General features: G+C 39.1%; 2 protein-coding genes across 2 annotated transcripts; both read right to left on the reverse strand.

The window, feature by feature from the left end:
* Positions 1 to 1502: 1502 nt before the first annotated feature.
* LOC122078711 lies at positions 1503 to 9180 on the reverse strand. Its single transcript, XM_042644814.1, has 7 exons — positions 8935 to 9180; positions 7352 to 7622; positions 5982 to 6037; positions 5764 to 5842; positions 5535 to 5673; positions 2837 to 2950; positions 1503 to 1844 (listed from the first exon to the last, which is right to left on the reverse strand). The coding sequence occupies exons 2-7, from the start codon at positions 7519 to 7521 to the stop codon at positions 1653 to 1655; spliced, it is 750 nt and encodes a 249-aa protein (XP_042500748.1). The 5' UTR covers positions 7522 to 7622; positions 8935 to 9180; the 3' UTR covers positions 1503 to 1652.
* A 10315-nt stretch (positions 9181 to 19495) lies between these two features.
* On the reverse strand, positions 19496 to 22336 carry LOC122078980 (pentatricopeptide repeat-containing protein At2g01510, mitochondrial-like). The gene has a single exon (XM_042645188.1). The coding sequence runs from the start codon at positions 22199 to 22201 to the stop codon at positions 20321 to 20323; it is 1881 nt and encodes a 626-aa protein (XP_042501122.1). The 5' UTR covers positions 22202 to 22336; the 3' UTR covers positions 19496 to 20320.
* Positions 22337 to 27421: the final 5085 nt, after the last annotated feature.

Genomic DNA, 27421 nt, shown 5'->3' on the forward strand with positions numbered 1-27421 from the left:
GATCGGTCTAATTTTGGCAATAAATATAAATCACTCTAATTTTTAGGAGCAAATTGGGAAATTAATAATTAATTATTGTCAAGTCATCTTTGGTCCAAGATTGACACCTTTAGTTTTGATCAGTTAGGGTTACACATGGTATCATAGTCACAAAGAGGTGGCCAGATCCATGAAGAGGGAGAGACATGGTTTCAGGTATCGGTCTCGTATCGGTCATATTGGATCGATATCATCTGAGATCGATCCTCAATCGTTGACAGATCTAGATCGGTGATCAATATCATTTTAAGGGTAAGATAGTAAAAAATTAATACTTTTTGAGAAAAACAGGGTAAAATCGATCAAAACCAACCCATCCGAATCGGTCCCTAAAATCTTTAGGGAGAGATGTTTTGAATATTGGTAGTTCAAAAACAGAAATTAGGAACTCCAAATCCAACAGAGAATTTTGAATCCACAAAAAGGGAACAAAAATACCAACATAAAATTAAATGAAAGGAAGAAGGTTCTTTAAATGGCAAGGGGAGGATATACTGACATTCTCTCTCTCATGTTTCATCACATCTTTTTGGTTGGCTCCTCCATGCTGTTTGTTCAAAGATCTCTCTCTCTCTCTCTTTCTTTTTTTTTTATTTGCTAACAACAAGTATCCAGATCTTCAACCTGATTAGTTCCACGGGCCTGTTTTGCCCATGGGGTGTTGAAAATCAAATCGATCTGATTGAACCAATCTAGATTGACCAACCAATATCCTTGTCAGTTTGGTATTGATTTTGGATTATAGAAATTGCGTTGAAACCACACTAATAGAATCAATGGAAAAAAGAATGCTACTTGGTCATGTATCCCTTACGCCTTGATATAGGAGCTCATAAAATTACCGCTCCACCCCCATAAAATCAAGAATCTCGTTTATATTAATGCTTCAGCACACACTCTCATTGGACCCCATGCTGGTGCAAGGGCCACACGACTAGGTAACAATCTCTTGCCCAATTGATAAATTTTTTTAGAGAGGGTACTGTAAAAGTCAGCATAGCCTCTACACTAGCTCATGGTCCAATTGGAGAACCAGTTACAATAAATGGGACTCTTCTATCAAACAAGAAAATTCCATTGATCTCAGCTAAAACATACTTCTTGGAGCCCATATGGTTCAGAATCAACAGAAAAAAGCCTCTGTTCTGCTACTGTTTAATAAGAATTCAAACCAACAGAAGCTGAAATCAGTTTACAGGGAAAATTTATTTCCTGCATAGCCAAGCTCTTGCAACATTACCACCAACATAAACTCACTAACCTTACGTCTTGATCTAGAATAGAAAATCTTCTGATCTAGAACATAAAATCCTCCTCTTTAAACCTCAAATAGAACACGACAACCATGAGATCTGACAAGAACTCGAATTATGTAACTGATGCTTAAGATTTCAGATTTTTTTTTTTTTTTTTTTCTGGTGAATGCTATAGAAATCAGTTGATGATATATAAAATCACTAGAATAGAAAGTAATAATTTTGGTAATATTTATAAGATAAGTTCTTAAGAGGACAAGAATGGGGCTATACACAAATTACATGAGATACAGGAATGGTTACTATGACCTCAGAGAATAAGGTATTCTCTCTTCCTTTGAAGGTCCAGATCAAATATCATTCAAGAAGTTTATTACATGTCCCAACACCAACAGCTGCAGCAAGATGCCAAGCAGCATGAACGTATGGTGTTCCGGGAAAAAAATCTTCAGCAACAAAAAGAGCACCACTCATAATAGATGACATTTTATGCAGGTTGTGGGCCATCCTCAGATCTGGGTCCTTAAAGGCTCTTTTTGCAAAAGCTACCTGGAAGAACAATGAAGAGAACAATCAATCTGGTGAAAAAACAGGATAAGCCTTGAACGGATGATAGTATAGATGCAACAATGTGTCTACATATATTTCTAAGGATTACAATAGTAATTATTGAAAAATTAAAGCATCTTTCAAGGGAATTGATCTCAGGTGTGACCCTCCAGTTGCTCAATTACACAATCTCTCTCCTTATTTCCAGAAACTCAGTTATGATCTAAAAACTGAAAAGGAAGCTGACACAAGTGCCCACCGGAGGTCAATCCACATCAAACTGAAGTTATAGTGGATTAGAACAGAAAAACCAGAAGCCAAGAAAAAAAATCCTTCAGCATTACAAGAACGTATAAAACAAAAGGAAAGGGCAGAGATTTTTGGGCTTTACTGACCACAAGAAAGGAACTAGAGATAAAGAAAGATTCTAGCTAAAATTGTGCAGACAGATAGCTAGCAATGAATATAGGTTTCATGAAAGGCAGATAAAATTCCTTGTTCTAATAGAGAAAAATGTTCAAACATACTATACCTTGCTAGAAGGGAGGGGGAAAAAAAATATCAACATAAATAACTAAGAAAACAGACCTGAGTAATAAAAAAAAATAAAAATAAAAACCAAGATGTTATGATCCCATATCAGCTTATGGGGGCTGATCCCACATCGGTTTCTTATGGGAATTGATGTGGGTTGATAACCCCCATAAGCTGATATGGAATCATAACAGAGGAAATTGATGTGGGTTCATTTTACAGAGGAAATTGTTGGAAGGCAATGGTTAGGACAGCATAGGAATTTCAACAGAGGATTCTGTGGTACAAGTATGGTAACAAAATTGTGCAACCATTCACAGATGACTACAAGTTAACACTAAAAAATCTCTAAAAACTATTGAGAAAAAGGAACCTAGTTTGAATTCCACAAAAAAATAAATAAATAAATTGGGGTTGGGGGGATGGGGAATTGGAGGAAAGGAAGAAACATATGATACCTCCATCAACCCCGTGTGAACAACTGAAACCATGAAAGGTTGGAAAGGTAGAAATGCAGCAGAAGCTGCCATCAGCAACTTTGGATTCTCATTCCTTAGTGCCCTTGAAAGACACTGCCAATAAAAAAAAGTTGTTTTTTAGCCATCAACATCACAGGAGGTACCATAATAATCTATCAAAGACAGGAAATGAAACTGAGGAAACGTATGAGCTACTGCTCTACATATGATGCATCAATCTGCAGAAAAGTTCACAAATAATCTTGAATATTTTTGTGTATCATCAGATAATTACTTCTGGTAGGCATATTTATGGATGATATGGCATCAACTTCAGCAAGGTGTGCCTCCCTGCAAGATCATTTTTCTGATCATTTATAACATCTATGGAATGTTAAATTGTGCAAGATTACATAGCCATTCTCTCAATACTTAAGATAGCTTCCATATAAGTACCAAAACTGGTAAACCTACATATGATTGGATTTCCTTGGGATGTACGCAACAACACATTTTCCATTTACTAGAAATTCTTTCGTTTTCCTGAAACATAGACTTTAAACAGCATTGAACTCAAAAGACAACAAGAAGTTCCAATACAATACAGACAATTCAGAGATCACTGAAGCTTGATAAGAACTCCCTAATCTACTTAATATATAGTCTTTACTTTATGAAATCTTATAGTGTGTTGAGGAGCACTTAACTAAATCCGAATCTGAAAGGACTTCTATAAAACAATTGGTGCCTATAGCACTAAAGATTTACACGCCAGATAAAAAGAAACCATTTTGCAATTTAATTTCCCTAGTTAAGTATACAAACCTATTTATTGTAAAACATAGACTTTCTGTGAAAAGAAACTTTTTCCTACTGAACTGCAGAGGTTTCCTTAGCATGTAATAGCTCTGTTCTCAAAATTTTAATGTTCTCAAATTTCATGAATGTGATGTCCACATCATCACCTATCAGTCTGGTAAGTTTCATCCCAATCTGATTTCCCTCCATGCTGATCTAAGGCTTTGAAATTGGTTCAAAACTCAAGTTTAGCAAACTTATGGCACCTTTAATTCAACTGTTGGAAATAGAAAGGCAAATCCCGTGACATACTTTCCACATGGCTTAAAAGTGGTGGACTGTCAAGTTATAATATCCATGAAAAGGTCATTTTTCCTTTCTCTAAGGGAACAATAAATTATGGTTTACTTAAAATAGTCCATTCATAATTACCAAAAATAATAAAATAAGAATTATAAAACAAATTAACAAGAGAGATTTTCTTCATCAAAATTGCATGCTTGCAAATACTTAGATCAACTGCTTTTGTCAGATTCTGCAAGATAATACCTTCTTATGTTATGATTTGACTTGTTTTAGTGACAGTATTGGGATTAAAAAGGGAAAGCAGAAGCACTATTAACATAAGAAGCACTCTACCATTTTCATGTTATCATCACCTTCTTAACTTCTTAAGTTTCAACTCAACATATATTTGGAAAGTTCTTGTATTTGTCTCAGGAATTATACAACAATCTTAAGCCCTTTGCCCCCATTTTGGGAATAAAAATGAAAGAAGAAATACAAAGCATGAGGTTGAAAGGGAAAAGGAGAGTAATAAATATGATATGTCCGGAACCACAGATTCATGCTACGGTTGTTCCATTGGTATTCTACTTGGGGATTTTATTTTATTCACAGGGAAGGATGTACATGTACTGCTGCTTTCTTTGTTTGAGTTTACTTTGAGGAGTCACTTTCCTTGCTGATTTAGAAAGAACTTTTTTTATTCATTCTCATTACTAAGATATTTTTATTACTTTGCTAACCCAAAGGCATTGGACAAGGAATGAGATCACTTTGATGAACTCATTTTTATACATGAATTCCACCCCCCCCCCACCCCCTAGAAAAACCTGATGGAACAATTGGAAGAGAACCAGCATCCCTAGTCTTTACAGAATTTCATAACTATTGAGGCAGAGCAACAAATCTTCACATACCAAAATATAGGTGAAGAAACTAACCCTACAATCGAAAAGGTGAAAGCACCTAAAAAATATAATGCTAAATGCACAAATATTCTATGGTAATATGTGGTCTTATTCCTTCATTATGCTGCTGCAGATGACAACAAGGTCTACTTTTTCCATGTTTAATTTTCCCGACTTTGTGGTTCGATCCCAATATCAATTACATATTGAACAGATATTTCGTGTTCAGAAGAAGATGACCTGGAGGGAATATCGCTGAAAATATGTTTCTCTCATCCCCCACCCCTGCCCCTTTCTTTAACATGAAAAATCCTTTCTTGGCACTTAACATGTTAAGAGATTCTGTTAATGGCAATAATCAAGCTACATTTTCCACTAAAAACATTTACTTATGTTCCTTCTCCTAAACGTTGATGCATCTATTTCGTTTGAACCATTTAGGCATGAACTTCTACAGAAGCTGAAAAAGGCATTGAACATTGATTGGCAGCCTAAGGTAGGGAGCAAAATATGCTAGGAATATCTATAAATGCTGGCATGGCTAGGCTAAATTAAAGAAAAAAATGTTTTAGGCATATAATTAACTAGCATGCTAAATTTATTCAGTAAAGTTGAAGCTTTGAAACTTCACAGTTAGATCTTATACGTAATTCTAATCAACTACAACTCCTGCTCCAAAACGATTCCTTAAATCAACTTGAACTTACAACTGTTGTAGTGGCAATCATTGTATAATCGGCCCATCTTAGATACTTCCTCAGTTCTCCTCTTGAAACATGGTATAAACTTGAAGCAACTCCAACACCAATTAATGAATTAGCATATATCTTACCATTCAGGTTCTTCCTGCAACCATAATAAAAAAGCTATCAGACACAATGATTTAATTCGAGATAAATTCAATATTTAAGCAACAAGGAGGTCTTATATTCTTGCCTTGGGGCATGGATTCCAAGGGCAATAAAAGGAAGTGAAGTGAGCACATTAGCAATTGTCTCCGTCACGTTGTGATCACCTAAAACAGGGTAGATGTAACGGAAAAAGATGTGAGAAAATAGAAATAGACATCAATACAATGTTCAGGAATGCATAGGCCCACTGATAGCAGTGGGGATATATTAACTACCCAACAAAGCCAGTTGTCCTAGGAATACCTGGAATATTACAGTGGACAGGCCTCAAGTATGGTGGCCTATGCTGCCATATGCGTCTGGAAAAAAGATGCAATGAATAAATATAAGCTGTTCCAAATACATTTTCAAACTACAAAAAATGGCACTCAAAATTCTGAAATGAAGCCATTCAGGTGCTTTGTTGCATTCACCCATCTTAACATGCAAATGTTTCTATCAGTTCAATCGTAATTTATCATACATCTCTTGTTTTCAACCATTATTTATTGGGTGTGGTTTCTCTAGGTGAGCAACCTATAGAGGAGTCTCAGTGGGTGTCTTTGCACTCTTTTACCCAGCCACAAGGCAGCTTAGTTGGTGGTTAAATAGTGTGCAAGTGGACAACATTACCCTTGCCTCATGTTCAAGTTTCAGCTGAAAAGCATCAGACCATCTGAAACCATCAACAGGTCAATTTTGAACAGGTTTTGGGGAAATGTTTCAATACACAGCGAGGCACATGATTGTGTTTGGCTTGAAAACCTGACAGGTGGGCAATCAGCAATGGTCCCCTATCTATCCAACACTGAATAGACACATCACTCTCCATGGCTCAACTGTTTTGACTGCTGAAGATACAAGGGGAGAAAATCCACTAGATGAAGTCAGACCAGTAGACAACGCATGGGGTGCAGTTGGATTGGCCAAATAAACCCCTACATGGTAGAAATATCAGCCAAACTAGAGATCCCTCTCAATGGGTTCTCATCTAGAGAACCTTAAATCGTTATACATCATTTTACATAAGTTTCATGTCTATCACCTAACCCACCTCTGGTTACCTTCACAATTCATGCAGCTACGAGTACCTGTTTTTACAGGACATTACATGGATAGGGTATGGGATGTGTATGACGAGCACCTTGCAATTAGGCACCACTAGGAAGAAGGAGATAACCCACTTTTTTACAGATCAACTATCAACCCCTTTACAGACACATCTTAGACATGTCTCCATAAAAATACCTATTCTGAATAACTGTCCCCATAAAGTTTGGGGGTCAGGGTGGATCCAGCTTCTCAACACATACCCGCAACCAAACTCAGGTAACATAGATACAAGTATTTTGTTTCTATACTTACACATACAAATACTATGTGGAATGAACATTATGGACAAATAACTATTTGGGGTTTGCTGAGCTTAGTGCACCTGACAATTTGTATATGCGTTTCACATCAATAATTTCAAGCGTAAGCTACATAATTTACATCTATTCTGCTACACTTGAAGGAAAAGCAACAGTTTCAAACTTCAGAGTTCTAAGAAAAACTAATTAGATTTTGAAGCAAATGATAAATTGATAAACATTACAGTGCTAGAATACATGGAAAAGTGTCATAGAACTCACTCCATTAATAGCTTCCTATTAGCTCCAAAAGCTGAACCTTCAGAGATGGACTGATCGAATTCCCCATTTTGAGGAATATCTTCAGTTACAAATGGTGATCGAGACACCAGATGCACTCCATGAACGCCCTCAAGTGCTCTACTAGGATTTAGAGTGCTCTGAGGATTCATAAGCTATTCCTTGCTTTTTGATCGATGGATGTCACGCGAGAACCAGCGCACATCAATTGAAAGAAGTACGCACACAGTAAGAGAGTGTATGCCTCATAGTACTGTGCCAAACAAAATAACGGGACCATTACCATATACACTAGGAAAAAAAAATCAGATTTTCTGGAATAGAAACATTAATCATGTTTAATCTAGAAGAATAACAAAAACTCAAAAGGGTTGTTTTCCCCCACTTTCCTTGTTTGTGCAGAGAACCTCAAATTTCCTAGAGCACATTCGCAGGTAGCCAAAGGGTAAATAAACCACAGTATAAGAGCTCTAATATGGAATACCATATGAATTAAATGCTATCTTTTCAGCTTTACTCAGCTATTTGAGGTTGACTACATGAATTAGGATCACATGATGCTAAACAAAATATGTTTACAAGTTCTAGTCTATCAAGGGCATAAATTACAGTGAAAAAAAAAAGACATTGCCTAATTGGAATTTTTTTTTTAGACTTTTGCTTCTCCTTTTAGCGCTCATATTGCAAGCAGAGTCACTCCTGCCACTGATGCCCTGTCTTTTGACACACTTGATCAAACCACCTTTAGAGGCTACCACTAAGTTTCCTGGGCTGAACTGTTTATGACCTTGTTTTAGTATCATTCTTAATTCTCTATGTTAAAAACCTCTTGAAGTCACTCAAAATCAAGAAAATTTACATGATCCACATGTTATAATCTGTAAAAAATTTAACAGGACGCTCACCCATTTTTTTATCATCGTACTAAACATAATAATTCTATGAAGAAGATGGATAGGGTTTCTGTAAGGTTCTTTCTGGTAGACTATTTTTTCTTTGGATACACCTTTTGACAGACTGAATTAAAAAGCCACTACAGAATCATTCTGAAATCCTCCATTTTTTAACTTTGCAAGCTTTCTTTTCAAATACGAGTATCCAGACCTAAGATTTCTAACCAAGGAAAATTTTCAGAATAAGCATTTATACCTTCCTTCCTCCCATACATATAAATGATTCTAGAACACCCAGATGATTCTTATATTGCTGTTGACATTTTGCGAGCAAAAAAAACATAATCCCTTTCCTGGCATTGCTTAGACAAACAGACCCAGCTGATCCAATCGTCACAAAGTGACATTTTGATGAACACTTTTAAGTCTTTAACAAAGGTGACCTCAGCACAAGTAATGGAACCCGAGTTAGTGCCCTATCAACCATGAGAAAGCTCTAGCCCATCTTATTATTCTTGTTGATTTCACATAAAATAGGATCACAACATGCAACTAACTCAACAAATGCAGTTCTAAATTCAAAAGAAAGCAGGAATCTAGTAATATATGAAGTTTTCAGTCATGGGTTAGCAGCCAAACAAAGATTGAGAAAGAGAGAGAGAGAGAGAGAACCTGCTATGCCTCAATGAGGCTGATGCCAGTACTGCTCACAGCTTACATGAACAAAGGGAAAGCCAAGTGGAAGGTGACTATATATAAGAAAGGAGAAATGGGTTGGTTGGGACTTGGAACTAGGGAGCGTAGAAGATAGGAGGAGTCCAACAAGAGCTGAAAGGGGGAATTCTGGTTTTTTCGTGTTGGGTAGAGAAGAAATGGAGGAATTGATATGTGAAGAGATGCGCATCCTAAAGAATCTTCCAAGGTAGATGTGTTCGCATATTCGTTTCAGTCCCACTCCTAGACATTAGAGGTTGAGGGACTTCCCCTCTCACATTTTCCATCTCATGGGGTACACGTAAGTAATTCTTTGTCTTATTTGTAATTTCTGTATTACGCCACGTGTTCCAATACCAAGATCAGGAGAGAAGTCATATGTGAGACGGGTTTTCTGGTGATGGTCTGGGGCTTGTTTTGGAGGTTTCAAAGATGTTTCCACTAGAGACCTTTTCTATTTGTTCCAGAGTAGTCAGAGACCGTTGTGAGAGGCCAATGGTTTGAAATTCAGGTTTTGAAAGTAGCGTTATCATTTCATTTCATTTGACTATTGGAGTGAAGAAGGATATTTTCGACCATGAACAATAAGCAGTCGATGGAATGCGCATCTTTTCAGGATACGTCCAAACAAGAAACACAAATCTTTGACTCTTTTGGACACATATGTCCTAGAGACATCATCATCACTCCTTTATAAATAGAGAATTCACTTTTTAGTACTCATCTCTCTCTCTCTCTCTCTCTTTCTCTCTCTCTCTCTCTCTCTCATCCTTTATAAATAGAGAACAGCCATACCTCTTCGGACTTCACTCTTTTTTTTTTTTGAAGAAATGCATTAATAGGAGGGAGAAGGAGGGAATATACAAAAAGGAAGAAAAAAAAAAGCTTACAATAGCAACAAGAGAAAAGGGAGCGAAAAGAAACTGACTGTCCATCAGAACCCTGGGGTGGAGATGAAGAATAATGGAGATAGAAAGACCCCAAGAAACAACAATATCATTCACATGCTTGGGGGGAAAGGAGAGAAATTTGAAACTGATATCAAAGAAGATGACTTTTCAAATTATATCCAAGGACCTAGAGTTGAAAGTTCATCTTCTGAAATTAAGTTTTATCCAAATATGGTTGATTGAAGCACAAAAAACAAGTATACCAACTGTGTCACAAATAGTACTACCTACAAAGGACTTCACTTTTGAGTACTCTCTCTATGGGTTTGTTACTCCATTGTTCCATTTTACTAGTTATATAAGTTTCTTTCTTCTTTTCAATTGAATACCACTCACTAGTGTCCCACATGTATACTCTAGAACACTTATAAGGCTAATTCGGAGGTAGCGGTGTCAACCGGTTGTGCCAGGCCTAACTAGGCCTGGTGGGTTTTATACTCTTGGACCGTGCACTATCTATTTAAGGATTGAATCGATCTCAGTTGGTCTCATGTCAGGCTCGGTTGGATTTCGGACTTTAACAGGGCTTCTTCTAATCAGGCTAATTGGGTTATAATAGAGCCTTAAATGGATAAGGTACCAATAAAGCCTTAAAGGCTTTAAAGGGTCTTTAATTGTCTTAGATTTAAGATACTTTAATATATTTTATGAAATCATCAATAATTTAAAAAATATATTACATTTGATTACATTCAATAATTGATAAAAATATCAATAGATAACATATTCTATAAAAAAAAATAATAATAATAATAATAAAATCAAAATATTCATATAAATTGTCGGGCTAAACGTGTTAGGCTAAGTCGGGCTTGTAAATGGGCCGGGCCGGTCGGGCACCCATCGGGCTTACCCTTTGCACCGTGTACTATCTATTTATAAAACGGGCGGGGCTTAGGCCTGACACATTTACTAATTGGTGCATGCCGGGTCGGTTTTTAAATGATCGAGCTCGTTAGGTGAAACTAGCGTAGGGCGAGTTGATTTTTAAACGGTCTAGTTTGATTGGTGAAACCAGTGCAGGCTTCAGATTGACACCTTTAATTGGAGGTGTGTCTCTATAGTCTTAAGAAGAATGACTGATCGCATAACTTAACCTCATAGTTTTTCCTTACTATACTGGAGTTTAAGGTGCAACAAGCAAGTCTTCAAGGGCCTGTTTGATAACGTTTCAAGAAACGCATTTCTTCAATTTCTGGACACAGAAATAGCATAAACGGAACAAAAAACATTTGATAAAACTGTTTCGTTTAACTTGTTTTTAGAAATAGAAATTGAAATTTCTACCAATTTATGGTTCAAGAAATGACCCAGGGGAAACAAGTTCTTATTTCACCGTTTTTGGAAACGACTCGTGATCATTCTTTCGCTGGTTACTATCGACTTCCAGAAACATGACTTATCAAACACCTTCAATTCCATTTCTGTTTCTAAAAACGGAAATTTATGTTTCTACCATTTCTGTTTCAATGTTATCAAACGGGCCCCAAGTTTGTGATTGTGTGAAAGCTCTCCTACACTCAAGTGCCATTATAATTTGAGCCATAAAGATAACAACACAAGGTATTTTCATTTCCATAATAGTTGAAATTCATGACTGGTATTTGAATTACTCAAACCCAACTGAGCATGATTCATCACCGATAGATATGTGGATCTACTGCGATTTGTTCGATTTTTTGGAAGAACTTTCGATCCAATTTTTCTATCCCCAGAAAAATTATGTCAAACTAATAATTTTGGTAATTTGCTACACTTTTAGTTGAATGCGCTTAGGAATCTTGAAATAAAAATGATTCTCCTTGGGGTTAAACACATGGAAGGAAATAAAGTTTATGAACTTAATGGGTGGAAATAATCCAACGGCTGGGACGACTTGAACACTCATCCAAATAAAGTTCATGGATTTGATGGGTGGAATTAATCCTCTCCAGGATTCATAACTGGCCTGGGCTGGGCTCCAGTTACTGGACTGGTTAGTCTACACAGCCCATTTCGGAGAGAACTTTTCATGACTCATGGTTAGCCATCAAACACGTATGCCCCAGTTTGTGTGTGTGTGGGTGTTAATCTGTTGGTTTGGTTTGATTTCGATTGGATTGAATCGGTATTCAACATGTAATGGACCAAACCAAAGTCAAAATGTAAAGGTTAAACTTGGTTTATGTCAGTTTTGGATTTCTATGGGTATTCCTAACAATTTCTTGTCAGTCTACTATAAATCTTAATCTGGTTTTATTTTGATTTTTCGTATATATTCGACCGTTCCATCTGATTTTAGTTGGGCTGAATCGGATTTAGGCATCTAATGGCCGAACCAAACCCGAATTGTTTTCATATAATAACAAATGTTATTATTAATAAATAAATAAAATATTAAAAAGAAAATTTCTTGTTCAAGTGTGTGGCACTTACACACAAGTGTCCTTGTGTCTTCTCTTCCCTCTTCCCTATAAAATGACCTTCCTACCCTCATATATAGATTGAATCAAATGGAGGATGCTGATTGGGTCTCACACAAATGTAGGAGCCATGATACCGGACAGAGAACACTCTCCTTAATAATGACAAGGAACAACTATTTTTATCAGCTTTTATGGATTTGGTCTGGTTTCTGAATTTGGTATCTTCTGGTTTAAAAATGACGGAAGTAAAACAGAACCAGTAAGAATTTGATTTGGTTTATTTCAATTGCTTTCAATTGGTCCAACCGATTTATGCTGAAATTTGATACCCTTATGGAGAGAGAGAGAGAGAGAGAAATAATATCTCAATAGATGATGAAATGATGAACAAGTTTGTCTTACATGGAAGTGGAACTTAAAAGTTGAAACCCTAACTTTGTAACCGTATAATATAGAGAAAATTGCATTGCCACCCCCTGAACTTTGGTCCTTATTCAATGCCACCCCCTGGACTTTTCGAAACACCAAAGACACCCCCTGAAAATTCAAAAAATTTCAAATCAGTCCTTGTCGTTAGTCATCCCCGTTAAGTGATGGAATAATGGTTAGTTTTTTTACAAAATACCCAAAACACCCCCACCCCAAAGGTGATTTGACCACCTTACCCCTGTTCCTTTTTCTAAACAAAAACTTGCAACTATCAATTCTCTGGACTCTGGCGTAGGTTCATGGGCACCCCTCCCCTCCGGTGAAAGTTCGCGGCTATCCATTCCCTCTGGCGAAGGTTAGTCTTCAACTCCCAACTCGCTCGTGGTCCTAATAAGGGGGTTACATACCCACGGTCATCTCTATGAAGCAGATATGAGATATTCAGGATATCATTCTACTTTGTGTAGCAGATCGAAAGAAGAAGAAGCTCAAAACTGGGAAAGGTGATCAGGGTAGATCTGAAAGGAAATCCAGTCTATCTCCTAAGCTCGCAGGTGGTTCAGTGAGGAGTCGCCTTGCCGGATTGCAGCAGCGACCTGAAGTATAGCAGCAGCACCCTCTAATGTTGAGATGCCAATCTTGACGGAGATCAGCCACGATCTAGAGAGTAGCAGTGATCTGAGGAGAAAACGGCAATTATGCTCCCACAGGTCCTCACAGTTCGTGCACAATCTTCTGCGTCGATCTCCTTAGCAGTGATCAACGTATCCAACGACACCGAAACCACCACCACCTCCCAGTGAAACAAAAGGCATCGATTTTGCAGTAGAGAACTAGAGATCAAGCAGAGAAGGGCGAAGAAAGTGGAAGAAACACAACGTAGAGGATTTGGGAATGGCACAGGTAGCAAGGCTCAACTCGTGAATGCAAAAGGAGTTCAAACTTCTTCTCACTAATCCTCCTCCCAGCGTCTGCCTTCTGATGCTAATCGCCGATTCTGATTCTTCCAACTTGTCAACCATTGATTCTTTACGTTTCCAATCTACATCTCTATTACATGGATAGATCCCTTTATCAGTTTCGATTTCCATTCTTTTACTTTTAATTTTTAGGTTCAAGCTTTGGAACTCAAATTTACCCCTTTTGTTCATTCGTTGCCTGACAGAGATCGATGGCCCCGAAGGAACCGTTTACGCGAAAGGGGTTTTCAACATCAAGATTCTAATACCTAACAAGTCCGTTGTCGGTTTCACTATGCCATTCATCGATTCTCTCTATCTCTCTATCTATTGGGATCTTCTCTGTTGCAGATGATCCTCACAGTTCGAAGAAACAGAGAAGGTATAATTGACGATGACGACTGCATACACCCAACAGTTGCAAGTTGTGGTTTAGAATAAGAGGCAAGGGTAAGGTGGTCAAATCATCTTAAAGGGGTGTTTTGGGTATTTAATAAAATAACTAACAGTTATTCTATCACTTAACGGGGATGACTAACGACAGGGACTGATTTAGAATTTTTTGAATTTTCGGGGGTGTCCTTAGTGTTTCGAAAAGTCCAGGGGGTGGCATTGAATAAGAACCAAAGTTCAGGGTGTGACAATGTAATTTTCTCTATAATATAATAATAATAAAAATAATCAAAATTGAAGAAGAGGTACTCCACTTTTACTTACTTCAGTCTTCAGCCATCAGGACAAGAATTAAAAATAATAAAAAAGAAGGACGATCGCGGATCTCTGAAGCCAGATATTACAATTAAATAAACCATTAAACAAGTTGTTGCCACCAACTATAGAAGAAACCTACAGATAATCCAAGTTACTCCAATGCCCCTCTCCATTTCCATAAATAAAAATTATTATTTTTTGAACATTCCGGAGACAATGGCTATAAATGCTGTGTACATCTCACTCCTCTCTCTCTCTCTCTCTCTACTCTTAAGTCTGTTCTCTCAAGTCTCAACCCAAATGAAAGAAAAATATAAAATCCAAAGAGGTTTCAACTTTCAAGTTCAAAGATTATAAACAGCCATAGAGAGAGAGTATAAAGAAACATTAAGAAGGTTCCTGGAATCAAGGGTCAAGGTCATGTGTGACTAATCCTTGGAGATCAAAGGCATAGGAGGAGGTTCTCTCTCCTTAGTCTTAACTCTTCTAGGAAAGCTTCAAAATCAGAAGCCTCAGTTTGTAATCTTTTATACCCATTTCAGTATTTTAAGCATAGAGCTTTAGCAGCTTTCAGACCCATTCAGCCCCAAACAAAGCTGATCTTCGGGTGCAATGAGTTGCTCAACAGCAATAGAAGGGAGAAGAAGAAGAAAAAGGAGATGCAGTGAAGGTAAAATTGCCATTTTCTGTTTGTGGGTCTTCCTCTTTCTTTCTCATCTCAGCTCACTCGGTGCTGCTGCTGCTACTGCTGCTACTGGCAATGTTAATGGAAAACCAGTATGGTCCTTGCCAAGAAGAGCCAGGTTTCTTGACTTGGCTTCAGTTCCTGTTGCTTTAAGTACAGCCACATTAGAGGTCACCAAAGTTGACACAGGTGCCTTATATGGAGAAGATAAGAGAAAGATTCACACTGGTCCCAATCCCCTCCACAACTAGTGATGAGCTCCTCTGTGTCTTTTTCTACTAGATTGTAAAAGCAACAAGTAGTACTGTGTAAGCTCTTATCAACTGTAATTTATCTGTCAACATTAGCAATATAGTTATAGTATTTCCTGCTGCCATATTATTTTATGTGAGGTAATGGCAAAGAGCATTCAAACAGTCCTGCAATGAAGAAGAAGAAGAAGAAGAAAGAGGAGGAGAAGGGGGAGGTGGGGGAGGTGGGTGAGGAGGAGACAGTCATGGCAGCAAGGGATTAATGGTGCACTATAGTTAATGGACTGAGTCTCTTTTGCAGTATTAATTCTTCTGGAACTTCTGTTAAAATTCATTGTATTTGCATTAAATGGGAGTTTGTTTTCTATATTTATTGGTTTAATTTTTCTGTTATTGATTTTTTTCACTGCTTTCACATCTTCACCATCCTAAATATATATCTTCCATTCTTGTGATAGTCTGGGCCTCTCTCTAGTGTTGTGGACACCCACATAATTGTATCCCTTCTGGACTTGGGATAGCAATCTTGGCTTGACTACCCCACCAGAAATCCCTTTCTTTCAAAAAATAAAAATTAAATTTTTTTGAGCTGCCGGGGCAGGTATGCGAATCAGGTTCTCCTCTCCCTTGTGGGTAACCACCTTATTCCATCTTGCACCATCCATACCTCAAAATTGATCCTCACACCCAATGAATGGAGTGAGATGGGGTATGCTAACGTCTAAGTATCTTTCTCTCTTCTCCTAACATGAAATGACCTCATTGCTCTTGACTCAGGATTCTGTCCCTACATAGATGAGAGCCACCCATTAAGAATATCCACCCCTTCTTACCCACTTTGACCACTAGTCAGATGGTGTGAAGAGACCCCCCACGTGAGGAGAGGATCTGAATTAACCTGTTGCTCTCTTATATATGATACCATTTTATCATACCTTATTGGTGAGCTCACCTATACCACTTTGCTCAAAGAACCCTCTATGTTCTCGACTCTGCTTAGCTTTTTGGTAGAGCTTTTTCCTTAACACAGTCCCGGATGGGTCACGGATCACTAACCTGACCCGATCCACACACATGTCATCCTCCATTTACGCTTCATTGTCCACAGTGCATGTGGAGATGCTTAGGATTTTGGGTCTTCCATTAATTATTTTTTAAGTTTCATTTGTCAATCAGAAAAGGACATGACTCAATAGTAACTATTCACCTTCACTGGTGGACCATCCGGGTTTTAAATTATTACAGGAAATAGATTTGATTGATTATTCCTAGAAGTCCATCTGTTTGACTTAAATGTGTCCCATCTTTCTTCAATGAGGATGCTTGTCCTGCTGGGCCAACACGCTTTCTCAAGATCTGGGACAGCACGCACACAGACAGATAGAGAGAGAGAGAGAGAGAGATATTAATATAGGTTTGTTGCCAATGTCCCTAGTGAACAAAGATGCTCAAAAATTGAGAGAGAGAGAGAGAGAGAGAGAGAGAGATTAATATAGGTTTGTTGCCAATGTCCCTAGTGAACAAAGATGCTCAAAAATTCATGCTCTCAAGGTAATTATCACTTGTTAAGTAATCTATAAAGAATTGATTAGAAACTTCCTTGGCATCGGTTTCTACAAGTAAATGCTTCAAAACCTAGAAATAGAAAAGGGTTTTTCTTGTAGTAGAAGGTTGATAAGTTCTAAAGATTCTGGTGTGAGTAATAACATAAATAATTAGGAAAGGCTCTCATTTTTTTATATGAAAGATGTAGGTTCCCCATGAATTGAATGTTTGGCTGCAGCCAATTATATCTCCCTTTTAAATGTGAGTTATTGGCCTGATGTTTGGTGAGAAATTTGATAGCCAATAGTGCTGTGAAGAGAGCAACTACTTCGTCCTTGTCTCAGGTCAACCTCCATTAAAATGACTTTAATTCTGCACACCTACCAAACCAATCTGTGGTTTCTGCCTGCTTCTAAGTTTAGGGATCCCAAAGATCAAACAACTGGTGAGATCTAAGAACTTTGAGATCTCCATGGTACAGAAACAAGTGGGAGACAAGGTGGCAGCTCAAACCTGGGGTGGTGGAAAGACTCTTCCAAGGTTATCACCGCATCAACTTCTTTTAAATTTGGACCATAGGCCTCACATGATTGATGCACGAACAACCCGCTTTAATATTATTTGATAGTGTTCAATCCAAAAGCACGAACTTCAAGGTGAAGAGATCCTTCCAAGTGTCATAATTCTAACCCTCACATATAACCCGATTGATGTGGAACTAATCCCCCATCCCTGGCCATGGAGCTGCACTCATTGCATCATCAACTTGAGCCAAATTAGGGCTCAACTTTGAGACAAATCAAGCTCTGCCAAGCTGGTCCAAATGGCAACCTAGCTCAAACCAGGTTGATATGTTCAACATCTCTCTTCCCATCTGGCAATTTTTACCCACTTAACTCTGCCATCTAGCAAAAAGGTCTCTATCATCACATTCTCTCAGAAGCTGCATCTGCCAAATCATCCCTTCAAATAGCTGAAAAACACTGCCCCTACACTAGCAAGCTCATAGGCAGTCCTGCTATCCCAGGTACCTAGTTCAGCTTTACCATACAATGATCCAAGTGAAAGCTGTTGACTGCTTTCCAAATGAATCTGAGTCAAAAGTTTGTTTACTCCCCCATGGGGGAAATGATGTTCTTAAGCTTTGGATATATAATAAAATAAAACTTTTGCTGTAACACCTTATTGTCCTCAACTGTAACACTGGAAGCATCATCTTGGTACGGCCAAGAGACATTTCAACTGAATTATTGCTAATCAATTCATAAGCTGGGAAAACTCAGCTACTCAGGCGCTGCAAGCTTTGTCTTTACCACAAATAGAGTTAATGAACTCAAACTCATTACCCTAAAAAAGGAAAGAAAAAAGAAGGGATTATGAAATAAATTTACTCCATCTATTACACATATACCAAGTTCATAAATAGAGCACATGAAGCTTGTGGAAGTTTGTAGATTAACCTAATTAAAGTATAATCGCACTCCCACCAACCTATAATTCATAAGTATTAGGATCAAGATCTTGTTTATGTTCAACTAAGGCCAAACTCATTGTGCACATATTTATGGCACAAACGTATTTTTGTTCTGTGAATTCCCTTTTGGTGTGACCTCCCACATTGGCTTTTTGGAAAACCTCAGCCCTAAAAATAAAACGTGGAAGTGTTTCTAGTGGGGTGTATGCCCCTGCACTTGCGTGAAAACCAATAGGAGAGCATATAAAAGCATCAGGCAGAGGGTCATTATCGGATTTCATCGGGGGTGGGGTGATCATTTCGCTCCCCATTTGTTTGGGCGCAGTCCCTAGTCCCTACACTTCTCCCACAAAAGAAAATTTCCCAAATAAAATACACTATAACTTTATAGCATTTGCAGTCATGCAATTTAAATCTTCATAAAAGCCACACTGGATTGGACCTCATGGAATTAATAGTTCTAAGGCAATGAAATAGGGTGATACCAAGTGGTTCAAGTGCCTTAAAGGGGTCATCTAGATAGCTCGCTGAGCTAGATGATCTACGACCAAAGAAGCAAGGGTGCTCTAAAATCAGCTCACAAACCTATTACTAAGACGCGTTAGTATGCTTTAACATGGGAGCGCTCATATAGGTTGCACGCTAACGCCCGTTTATATAGCGGTTGGTCTTTTCTTACTGGGCTAACGCGCACTTTTATTTTATATACTAGTATTGCTCTAAATAAAAGGGGAAACTTAGAAACCTGAGAAGCTCAAGAGGGGAAAATGTTTTCTGAGTCTTAAATGAGTGAAGTCCTGGATCTCAACCATATCAAATTCACTTTCACTTGGCAGCTTGCATTCAAGTAGACCACATGAATTGTCAATTCAAATGGAATTGAGAGAATTATGCTAAACAGCCAAATACAGTAAAGAATCTGAAAATCTTTAGAACAGAGTGTACAGTTCAAGTCTAGAATTCCATCAGTGGGACCTTGGTTAATAATGAGGTTCTGAGTAAAGTAATCTTGGTGGATAGCTCCCGTAAGAAAGTCACAGGTCTATGCTGTCTGGAGCAGTGTAAGGTTCTGATCCATGACCCTCTGGAGCTTCAAAGGAGGGCTAATTCTTAACAAAGAAAGCAACATCAAGAGATATTTCTCGAGATGAATTACAATACATACAGTAAATAGGAGTAGTTATACAGATTGAAGCTGACCTTCTCATAGTGTCAGATGTTCCCTCACAACAAAAGTGGTAATAAGAATCTTGGAATCTGTTTTGAGGCACTTGAAGGATTTGAATTACTGTTTGTTGGGCTAGTATGGGCAGCACTGCAGGGGATTAAATGGATTCAGGGTTAGTTGGCTTGGAATTTAAGGTGGTGCTGTGGTCTGCGTTAATGGCCCTGGCCCCTGGCACAGAAAACTATCAAAATTCCAATCGCTAATCTTGAACACATACCACCTTAACCTGTCTTCCATCCACAAAATATCTTGAATTCTGTTCTAGTCACCAGAGAGCTTTCAGTCACATAACAAACAAGTTTCATTCCAAAAATGTTTTTTTTTTTGGGGACAAACATCCTCCCTTCTTTATCAACTTCAGGCATTTTGGTTTGAAGCATAAAAGAACCACTTGCAAGCTTGCTATATTCTGTTAGACATCCCCTGGATGCAGAGAAAATTTTCAAAGTCGAATGATACCAATCTCTATTCTTGGGTGGTGGAAAACCGCTGTTTTACAAATAATCTCTCATGTATTTATTGGTGCTGCACTTTTTTTCTTGGCAGGAACGAGTTACGATAGAATACGTCTTGTTTATCTCGACCCAACCAGTCAATAAATAGATCCATCTCCAACTGATAATTACATTCAGCCAAACTGCTCAAAACTCATTTATCAAGCCCTGCTTGAACCAGGTCACAATCAACAACAGGAAAAAATTGGCTAGTCACCAAAAGTCTTTGCAGGAACAAGAACCATCTTTAAAATAATGGAAACGGTTCTTATCTCTCATGATAATCTCTCTGTTGGTAACTTTGGAGGTTAGTTTCACAAAAGTATGACAATCATTACAAATCCTTAAGTTTTTCATAATCCTTATTGGGAATGGAGGTCTCACATTGATAAGGCCAAATGCAATCGCAAGCTTCTCACTATGAGTACTTAGTGTAGCCTCTTTCTCTTCCATTTGCACATCATGCAGCGCTTCAGTGATATTCGGCACATAACCAATACTTGTTATCTGCTTAATCAATTCTGCCAATACCTCATATATATTTGAAGACAGTGGGTGAGTTCTATCCCCGCCATGGAAGACATGAACCTCACCATTTGCTTCAACAGCACTATAAGCAACTACCTTTTTTACTCCTTTCTTTCTCATTTTTCGCCTCACATTCTCAACATCAACCCACCTTCCAGCTGCTGCATAGATGTTGGACAACAACACATGATATGAGGAAATTTCAGGAGATAAATTGAAAAGAATATCTGATACATGCTGGCCAAGTTTGATATTCTTATGAATCGTACAGGAACCCAGCAGAGCTCCCCAGACCCCTACATCTGGCTCAATGGGCATACTTTTGATGAAGTTATAAGCCTCGTCAAGATGTCCTGACCGACCAAGAAGATCAACCATGCAGGCATAATGTTCTAATCTTGGCTGGACATTGCAGTCATTGGACTTAATCATTTCCTTAAAATAACTCTGCCCTTCTCTTACTAAGCCCACATGGCCACACGCAGAAAGAACCCCGAGATAAGTGACATGATTAGGTTGCACACCCGCATTCTGCATTAGAGAGAACAGATGCAGCGATTTGTCACTATCCCCATTCATGGCATAGCCTCCAATCATAGTGCTCCATGAGATAACATTCCTCTGGGGCATCTTATCAAACAGACATCTCGCTGTTTCAATGCTACCACATTTTGCATACATGTCCAGACGTGCATTGTTAACAAACAAATTACTATTGAGATTCTCTTTGATAACAAACTGGTCGATCTGCTTACCAGTTTCCAAACACCCCAAGTTAGCACAAGCCGAGAGAGCACTCACAACAGTCACTGAATCAGGCTTAATTCCAGCTAAAACCATTCCATGAAACATTCCAAGTGCCTTGCCCGCATTTCCTGTTTGCACGTAAACCGAAATCAAAGCATTCCAAGCTACTAAATCCCTTTCACTCATTGTCTCAAACAGGTAATCTGCAGAACACAATTCCCCAACTTTAGCATACATTAACATCAATTCGGTCCTCACAATGGCATCAAAGTCAAGCCCAAATTTAATGACATGGGCATGCACTTCTTGGCCAGCACATAAATCATCTACTTGGGAACACGCCTTGAGCACAAAAGGGAAAGTGAATGGATCGGGACGAACACCAACCCCGCGCATTATCTGGTAAACTGAGGTAGCCTCGATGGAGAGGTCATTTTTTACATACCCTTTAATCAGGGTGTTCCATAAGAAAGATCGAGGCTTGTGCATTTCGTCGAAAAGAAGGCGGGCGTAAGTCATGTCGCCTAATAGAGTGAGAGAGGAGAGGAGTTGAGTGATGAGGCTATTTTTAATGGAGAGACCACTTGTAAGGAGAAGAGCATGGATCTGCTTGAGCTGGTGGGACTGTGAAGAACTGGACTGTAAGAGAGAGGTAAAGGCTTGTTTGGTAAAGGGTGATGATGGTGATGATGGGGTGGAAGTACCGTGCTTATGCGTGTGATGGAAAGAAGAGCAGTGGAGGATCGAAGGGAAGAGTTTCAGGTGGAGAGCAGAGTAGAAAGAGACGGCAGTGGTGGGAATTTTAACCTTCGGTAGCATGAGTCCTGAGCCTTACCAGTGTTTCAAGCCAACAAAAAATCTACAGGGCATTCTTTTTTCCACTTGATTTTGGAAAGTTCTCAAAACTGGTTTTTGAGGATTTTTAACTTACATCCATGGATCAATCACTCAGTGAGCTATGGGTAGAAATCGTCTGAAATTCTCATCTTGTACAATTCCATACAATTCGACCCTAAATGGCTGACATGTGTAAATATTCTATATCTACGGTTCAGATTATATTATGGTTGTATTATGGTTGATTAACATTGTATTATGGTTGATTAATCTGAACCGTAGATATGGAATATTTACACGTGTCAGCCATTTAGGGTGGAATTGTATGGAATTGTACAAGATGAGAATTTCAGACGATTTCTGTCCATCACTCAAGCTATGTTCCCACAACTCCTGTGGACATGTTCTAAATCAAGTGCAAGCATAATAAACTTATGGGTTTCAAATGAATACTTCAACCAAACCAGAATCTGATAGAATTTTCCACATAATCAATATATGATGGATTTTTTTTTTTTGGTACGAAGAGAAATCTATTCATTGATCCGAGGCAAAAAGGGCAAAACAGTGTTCAAGAGTTTCTCCGGATAAAGAGATTCCCAAGACACACTACAAGGGTGGGAAATCGCCCACTTAGAGATAGCATGGGCCATCCCATTTCTGACTCTATTGATATGTACGAAATTACACAAGGAGAAGGAGGACTTCATCATAAGAATGTCTTGGACAATACACAAGATAGACGAAGGAGGTCGGGAATAGCAAAGATTCAAGCACCTGAAAAGATAGAGGCAATCCAAGAAGACGGAAACCTCGGAGATGCCAAGCCGTCGAGCATGGGACAGGCCCATTCGAACTGCTAAAGCCTCACCCACCACAGCAAGAGCAAGGGCAAGGTGATCCAAAGCGATCAACATAAGGTGACCATTAGGATCAAGAATGGCACACCCAATACCAAGAGCCCTAGGCCGCATGCTTGTTGCCAGATCTGAGAAGATGGAAAAACCTCTCATTGGGGGTGGAGGTGCAGTCTCACTCGGAGGGTCCAAACTCTCCAAATCCTTGGAAGCCGCATGGATAAGAGAAGTAACCTCATCAATCGACCTCAAGATTGAAGTCATGCACGAGTGAAGCGGTGGGATAATGTCCCTGAAACATCGGGCATTTCTTTGCTTCCCAATTTCCCACAAAATCATAGCATGAGATGCGAAACAACACTGCCTTTCCATCTTAGAGGCATTAGGAAATCGTCCTCACTTCAGGATCCACTCCGATAAGGAGAGGCTAGGGAACACATCAATCCGCAAAGCTACAGGGGAAGCAAACTATAACTTCTTAGCCAAAGGGCATTCCAATAGGGCATGCTCAACCGACTCAGCCTCAATGCCACAACCACCACAAGTATCAGAGTCCATAATACATCTCTGCTTCAAACTTGCAAGCACACCAATAGCTCCAAGACAAGCTTTCCAAATAAAGGATTTCACTTTTGTGGAATTTTTGAATTCCAAATGATTTTTCATACCTCTTTTGGGGTAGACAGAGCATTCACTGCTGATTTGGACGACCAAGGAAACTCCTGAGCCCCCAGTCTATAAGCATATTTAACTGAGAAAATACCATTTGGGGAAGCTCCCAACACATCTTATCTGAACCTCCTTCAGAGCTAATAGGGATTTTTGCAATACACTCAATCTCAAAGGGAAGAAAATAAGTTTGCAACTTCTCCATATCTCACTTTGCTTGTGCATCAATGAGCTCAGATACTCTAAGGTATGGGCAATCCGGTGGTCGAGGGAGATGGAGTCTGAAGCCCTCCAGGGATGGAATCCAAGGATCCTCCCAAATATGAATAGAGATACCATTTCCAACAATCCACAAAATACCTTTCTCAAGTAATTGTCTTCCATGCAAGATACTTCTCCAAGCCTAAAAAGGTCTGCCTCCCACTTGAGTGTCTAGGAAATTCTCATATGGAAAATAAATACTCTTCAGAAGGCGTGCCCAAAGAGATTCACCATTTGTAAGCAAATGCCACCCCAATTATGTGAGCAAGGCTTGGTTTTGGATATTTAGGTCTTTTACTCCAAGACCACCATCCAACTTTGGAAGGTGAAGACAGTCCCTACCCACCTAGTGGATCTTCCTCTCAACATTTTTCAGACCCCATAAGAAATTACAGTTGGCCTTCCCAATATCATCCAATAGGCCATGCGGAAGCTTAAAATGAGACATGTGATAGGAGGGGGTTGCTGTCACCACAGACTTAATCAGGACCTCATTTCCTACAGGAGATAGGAGCTTCTCCTTCCACCCCGCAATTTTACTAATGGTTCTATCTTTGATGTGCTGAAAAGTTGCATTCTTGTTCTATCCAATTTCGGAGGGGAGCCCTAAATAGACCCTAGGATGTAACATACCCCCTACCTTGATAATTTTAGCAAAAATATGGCGAAGCCTGATAGGGGTATTTGGTGAGAAGGAGGCTGTTGATTTTTTTCCCATTTATAGCTTGACTAGAGGCCCCACAGTAAAGAGCAAGGGCATCCCTAAGACTTCGGAGAGAACTGTGATTTGCTTCAAGGAAGACCAAACAATCATCAACGAAAAAAGAATGCGTCAGCCTCGGGCTAGTTGACTTAATTTTCAAACCCCAAAGACTATCATTTGTAACAGAACCAATAATCAAGGAAGTCAGGCACTCAGAGCACAAAACAAACAGGCTGGGAGATGGAGGGTCACCTTGCCTTAGACCTCGAGATGGTTTGATGAAAATTTTTTGCACCCCATTTAATAGGAAAGAGTAAGAGACTATGCTTCCACATTGGTGGAGGAGATGGACCCACTTGTCACACCACCCCATCTTTGATAAGATAGAAGACAAAAAACTCCACTCAATTCTATCATAAGCTTTCCTCATATCTAATTTGACAGTAGCTAGATGTTTTTTCCCTTTCTTCAAGTGCTTCATGTGGTGGAAAGCTTCATGAGCTATCAATACATTTTCAGATATACTCCTGCCCTCCACAAAGGCTATCTACTCAGGAGCTATAATCCGGTCAAGACACTTCTTTAGCCGCCTAGCAAGCACCTTGGCAAATATTCTATACACCACATTGCATAAACTTATAGGCCTGAATTGATCCACTCTCTCTACATCCTTCACTTTTGGTATGAGAATGATATGTGTCTTGTTGAGATCCTTTAGGAGAAACCCAAACTCAAAAAAAGATCTCATTGCTCTACAAATCTCCAGTCAAACAGTAGACCAATAAGATTGGAAGAAAACTGGGAGAAGACCATCTGGGCCAGGGGATTTGAGCGGTTTCATACTAAACGTCACCCTCTTTACCTTATCATCAGAGATAGGAAGGCATAGCTCCGTATTCATCTCATCAGTGAAGCAAGGAGAAATAAACTAGAGAGCAAAGTCCAGATTTCTAGATCCCTCTAAGGAGAAAAACGACTCATAGAAGGAGAAAATTTCCTTGTCAATATCCACTTCATTCTCAAGTCACTCACCCCTTTGGGACTTTAATCTCTTGATTTTATTCCTACTTCTGCTTTGTAGGGTTGATGAGTGGAAGAACTTTATGTTTTTGTCTCCTTCTTTCAACTATAGAATTCTAAATTTTTGCTTCCAATGAGATTCTTGTTGATCAAGAAGGAAATGAAGATTACCTTGTGCATTAGCTTCCCATTCAGCCATATCTGGGTGCCACTCCATATTGTGAATATTTTTAATTTCCTCCATCTTTTTTAAAACCTCCTCATCCACATTCGTAACATGGAGCCTCTTCCATTTTTCCAGATGATACTACACACTTTTGATCTTGTTATGAACATTAAACATAACAGAACCCTGGCACTTATATGACCATCCACTAGTGACCTCTTCCTCACACCCCGGGAGAGATCTCCATCTATCTTCAAATCTGAATAATTTCATTTCTGATGGGGGAGGGGGGTGTACATCAACTACAAGAGGAGAATGATCCGACCCACAAGCTGGCTTAAGAAAAACCCCTGCATCTGGGAATCTATCTCTCCATGAAAAAGAACACAGAGCTCTATCTAGCCTCTCCCGAATTAAGCCACCCCTCCATCTTCTATTATACCATGTAAAGAATGGGCCATTTGAGCACATGTCCATTAGGGCACAAGAATCAACAAAGGATTGGAAACCAGTTATTTGATGAGCAGCCTTAATTCTTCCTCCCATCTTCTCATCTGCACTTAGGACCTCATTGAAGTCACTACATAGAATCCAAGGGCTCGAGATAGTAGCACCCAAATCCAAAAGATGTTGCCAGAACTCTGGTCTATCAAAAGTCTTTGGCGGACAATAAATCAAGGATAATCTCCAAGGATGAGCGTCACCAATGATGCACACATTACAATCAATCATATGACTGGAAGTAGTCACAATCTGCAAATCTACATCACCATTCCACAGAACACATAAATCCCCACTGTTTCCAATGGGGACGATAGTAACAAAATTTGAGAAAACAAGAGAATTACACAACATTTTCATAGTATCATGACAAGACTTGGTTTTCATTAAAAAAAACCACGTAAGGACGATACCTGGACATAAGAGTCCTTAGGACTTGGATTATCAAGCGTCACCCCAACCCTTGACAATTCCAGCTTAGGATCTTCATATCTCTATGCGGGACCAAATGCTTCTTGGTCCCACGGGTTCGTCTTCATGTGTAGAGGATGGGTAAGGAGAGAAGCGAGCAGCATGCTTCCACTTTCTACTTGTTAGAAGGGGGCCTCCATTCTGTCCACGGTCAACTGATGTTGCATTCTCCAAGGGGACATAGCTCCGATTGGTTTCCGCATCACCAACAGGTGAAGGGAAGGGAAGGATGCAGGCACATTTGGAGGTGGGTGGAAGGCAGCACTGAGAAGGGGTGAGGGTGAGGGTGAGGGTGAGGATGAGAGGAGGGGAGTCAAAGATCAATTTTGAACTAAAAGTGATTGAATCTCTCCCACAATGAGACTCACTCACCATTCACAAATAGCCTCACAATACATTTACACTTAGGCGGTTAAGTGAAGCCTATAAGTGCCCTCTCAATTGGACTATATCCAACCAAAGACCTGTCAATCAACACTCGCCCACAAATCTAAATTCGAACAATGACTGATGCACAACACACACATGTTGAGCATAGACTATTATATAATATG

This window comes from Macadamia integrifolia, chromosome 5 (genome assembly GCF_013358625.1).
Source record: "Macadamia integrifolia cultivar HAES 741 chromosome 5, SCU_Mint_v3, whole genome shotgun sequence".
Classification (NCBI taxonomy): domain Eukaryota; kingdom Viridiplantae; phylum Streptophyta; class Magnoliopsida; order Proteales; family Proteaceae; genus Macadamia; species Macadamia integrifolia.

Excerpts from the sequence above, each read along its gene's own strand:
- LOC122078711 (XM_042644814.1), bottom strand. The coding sequence starts at position 7,521 with ATGAATCCTCAGAGCACTCTAAATCCTAGTAGAGCACTTGAGGGCGTT. Across the intron at positions 5,674-5,763 it reads CTTGGAATCCATGCCCCAAG|GAAGAACCTGAATGGTAAGA; the intron begins GCAAGAATATAA and ends TTATGGTTGCAG. Across the intron at positions 2,951-5,534 it reads TGATTGCCACTACAACAGTT|TGTCTTTCAAGGGCACTAAG; the intron begins GTAAGTTCAAGT and ends TTTTATTGGCAG.
- LOC122078980 (XM_042645188.1), bottom strand. The coding sequence starts at position 22,201 with ATGCTACCGAAGGTTAAAATTCCCACCACTGCCGTCTCTTTCTACTCT.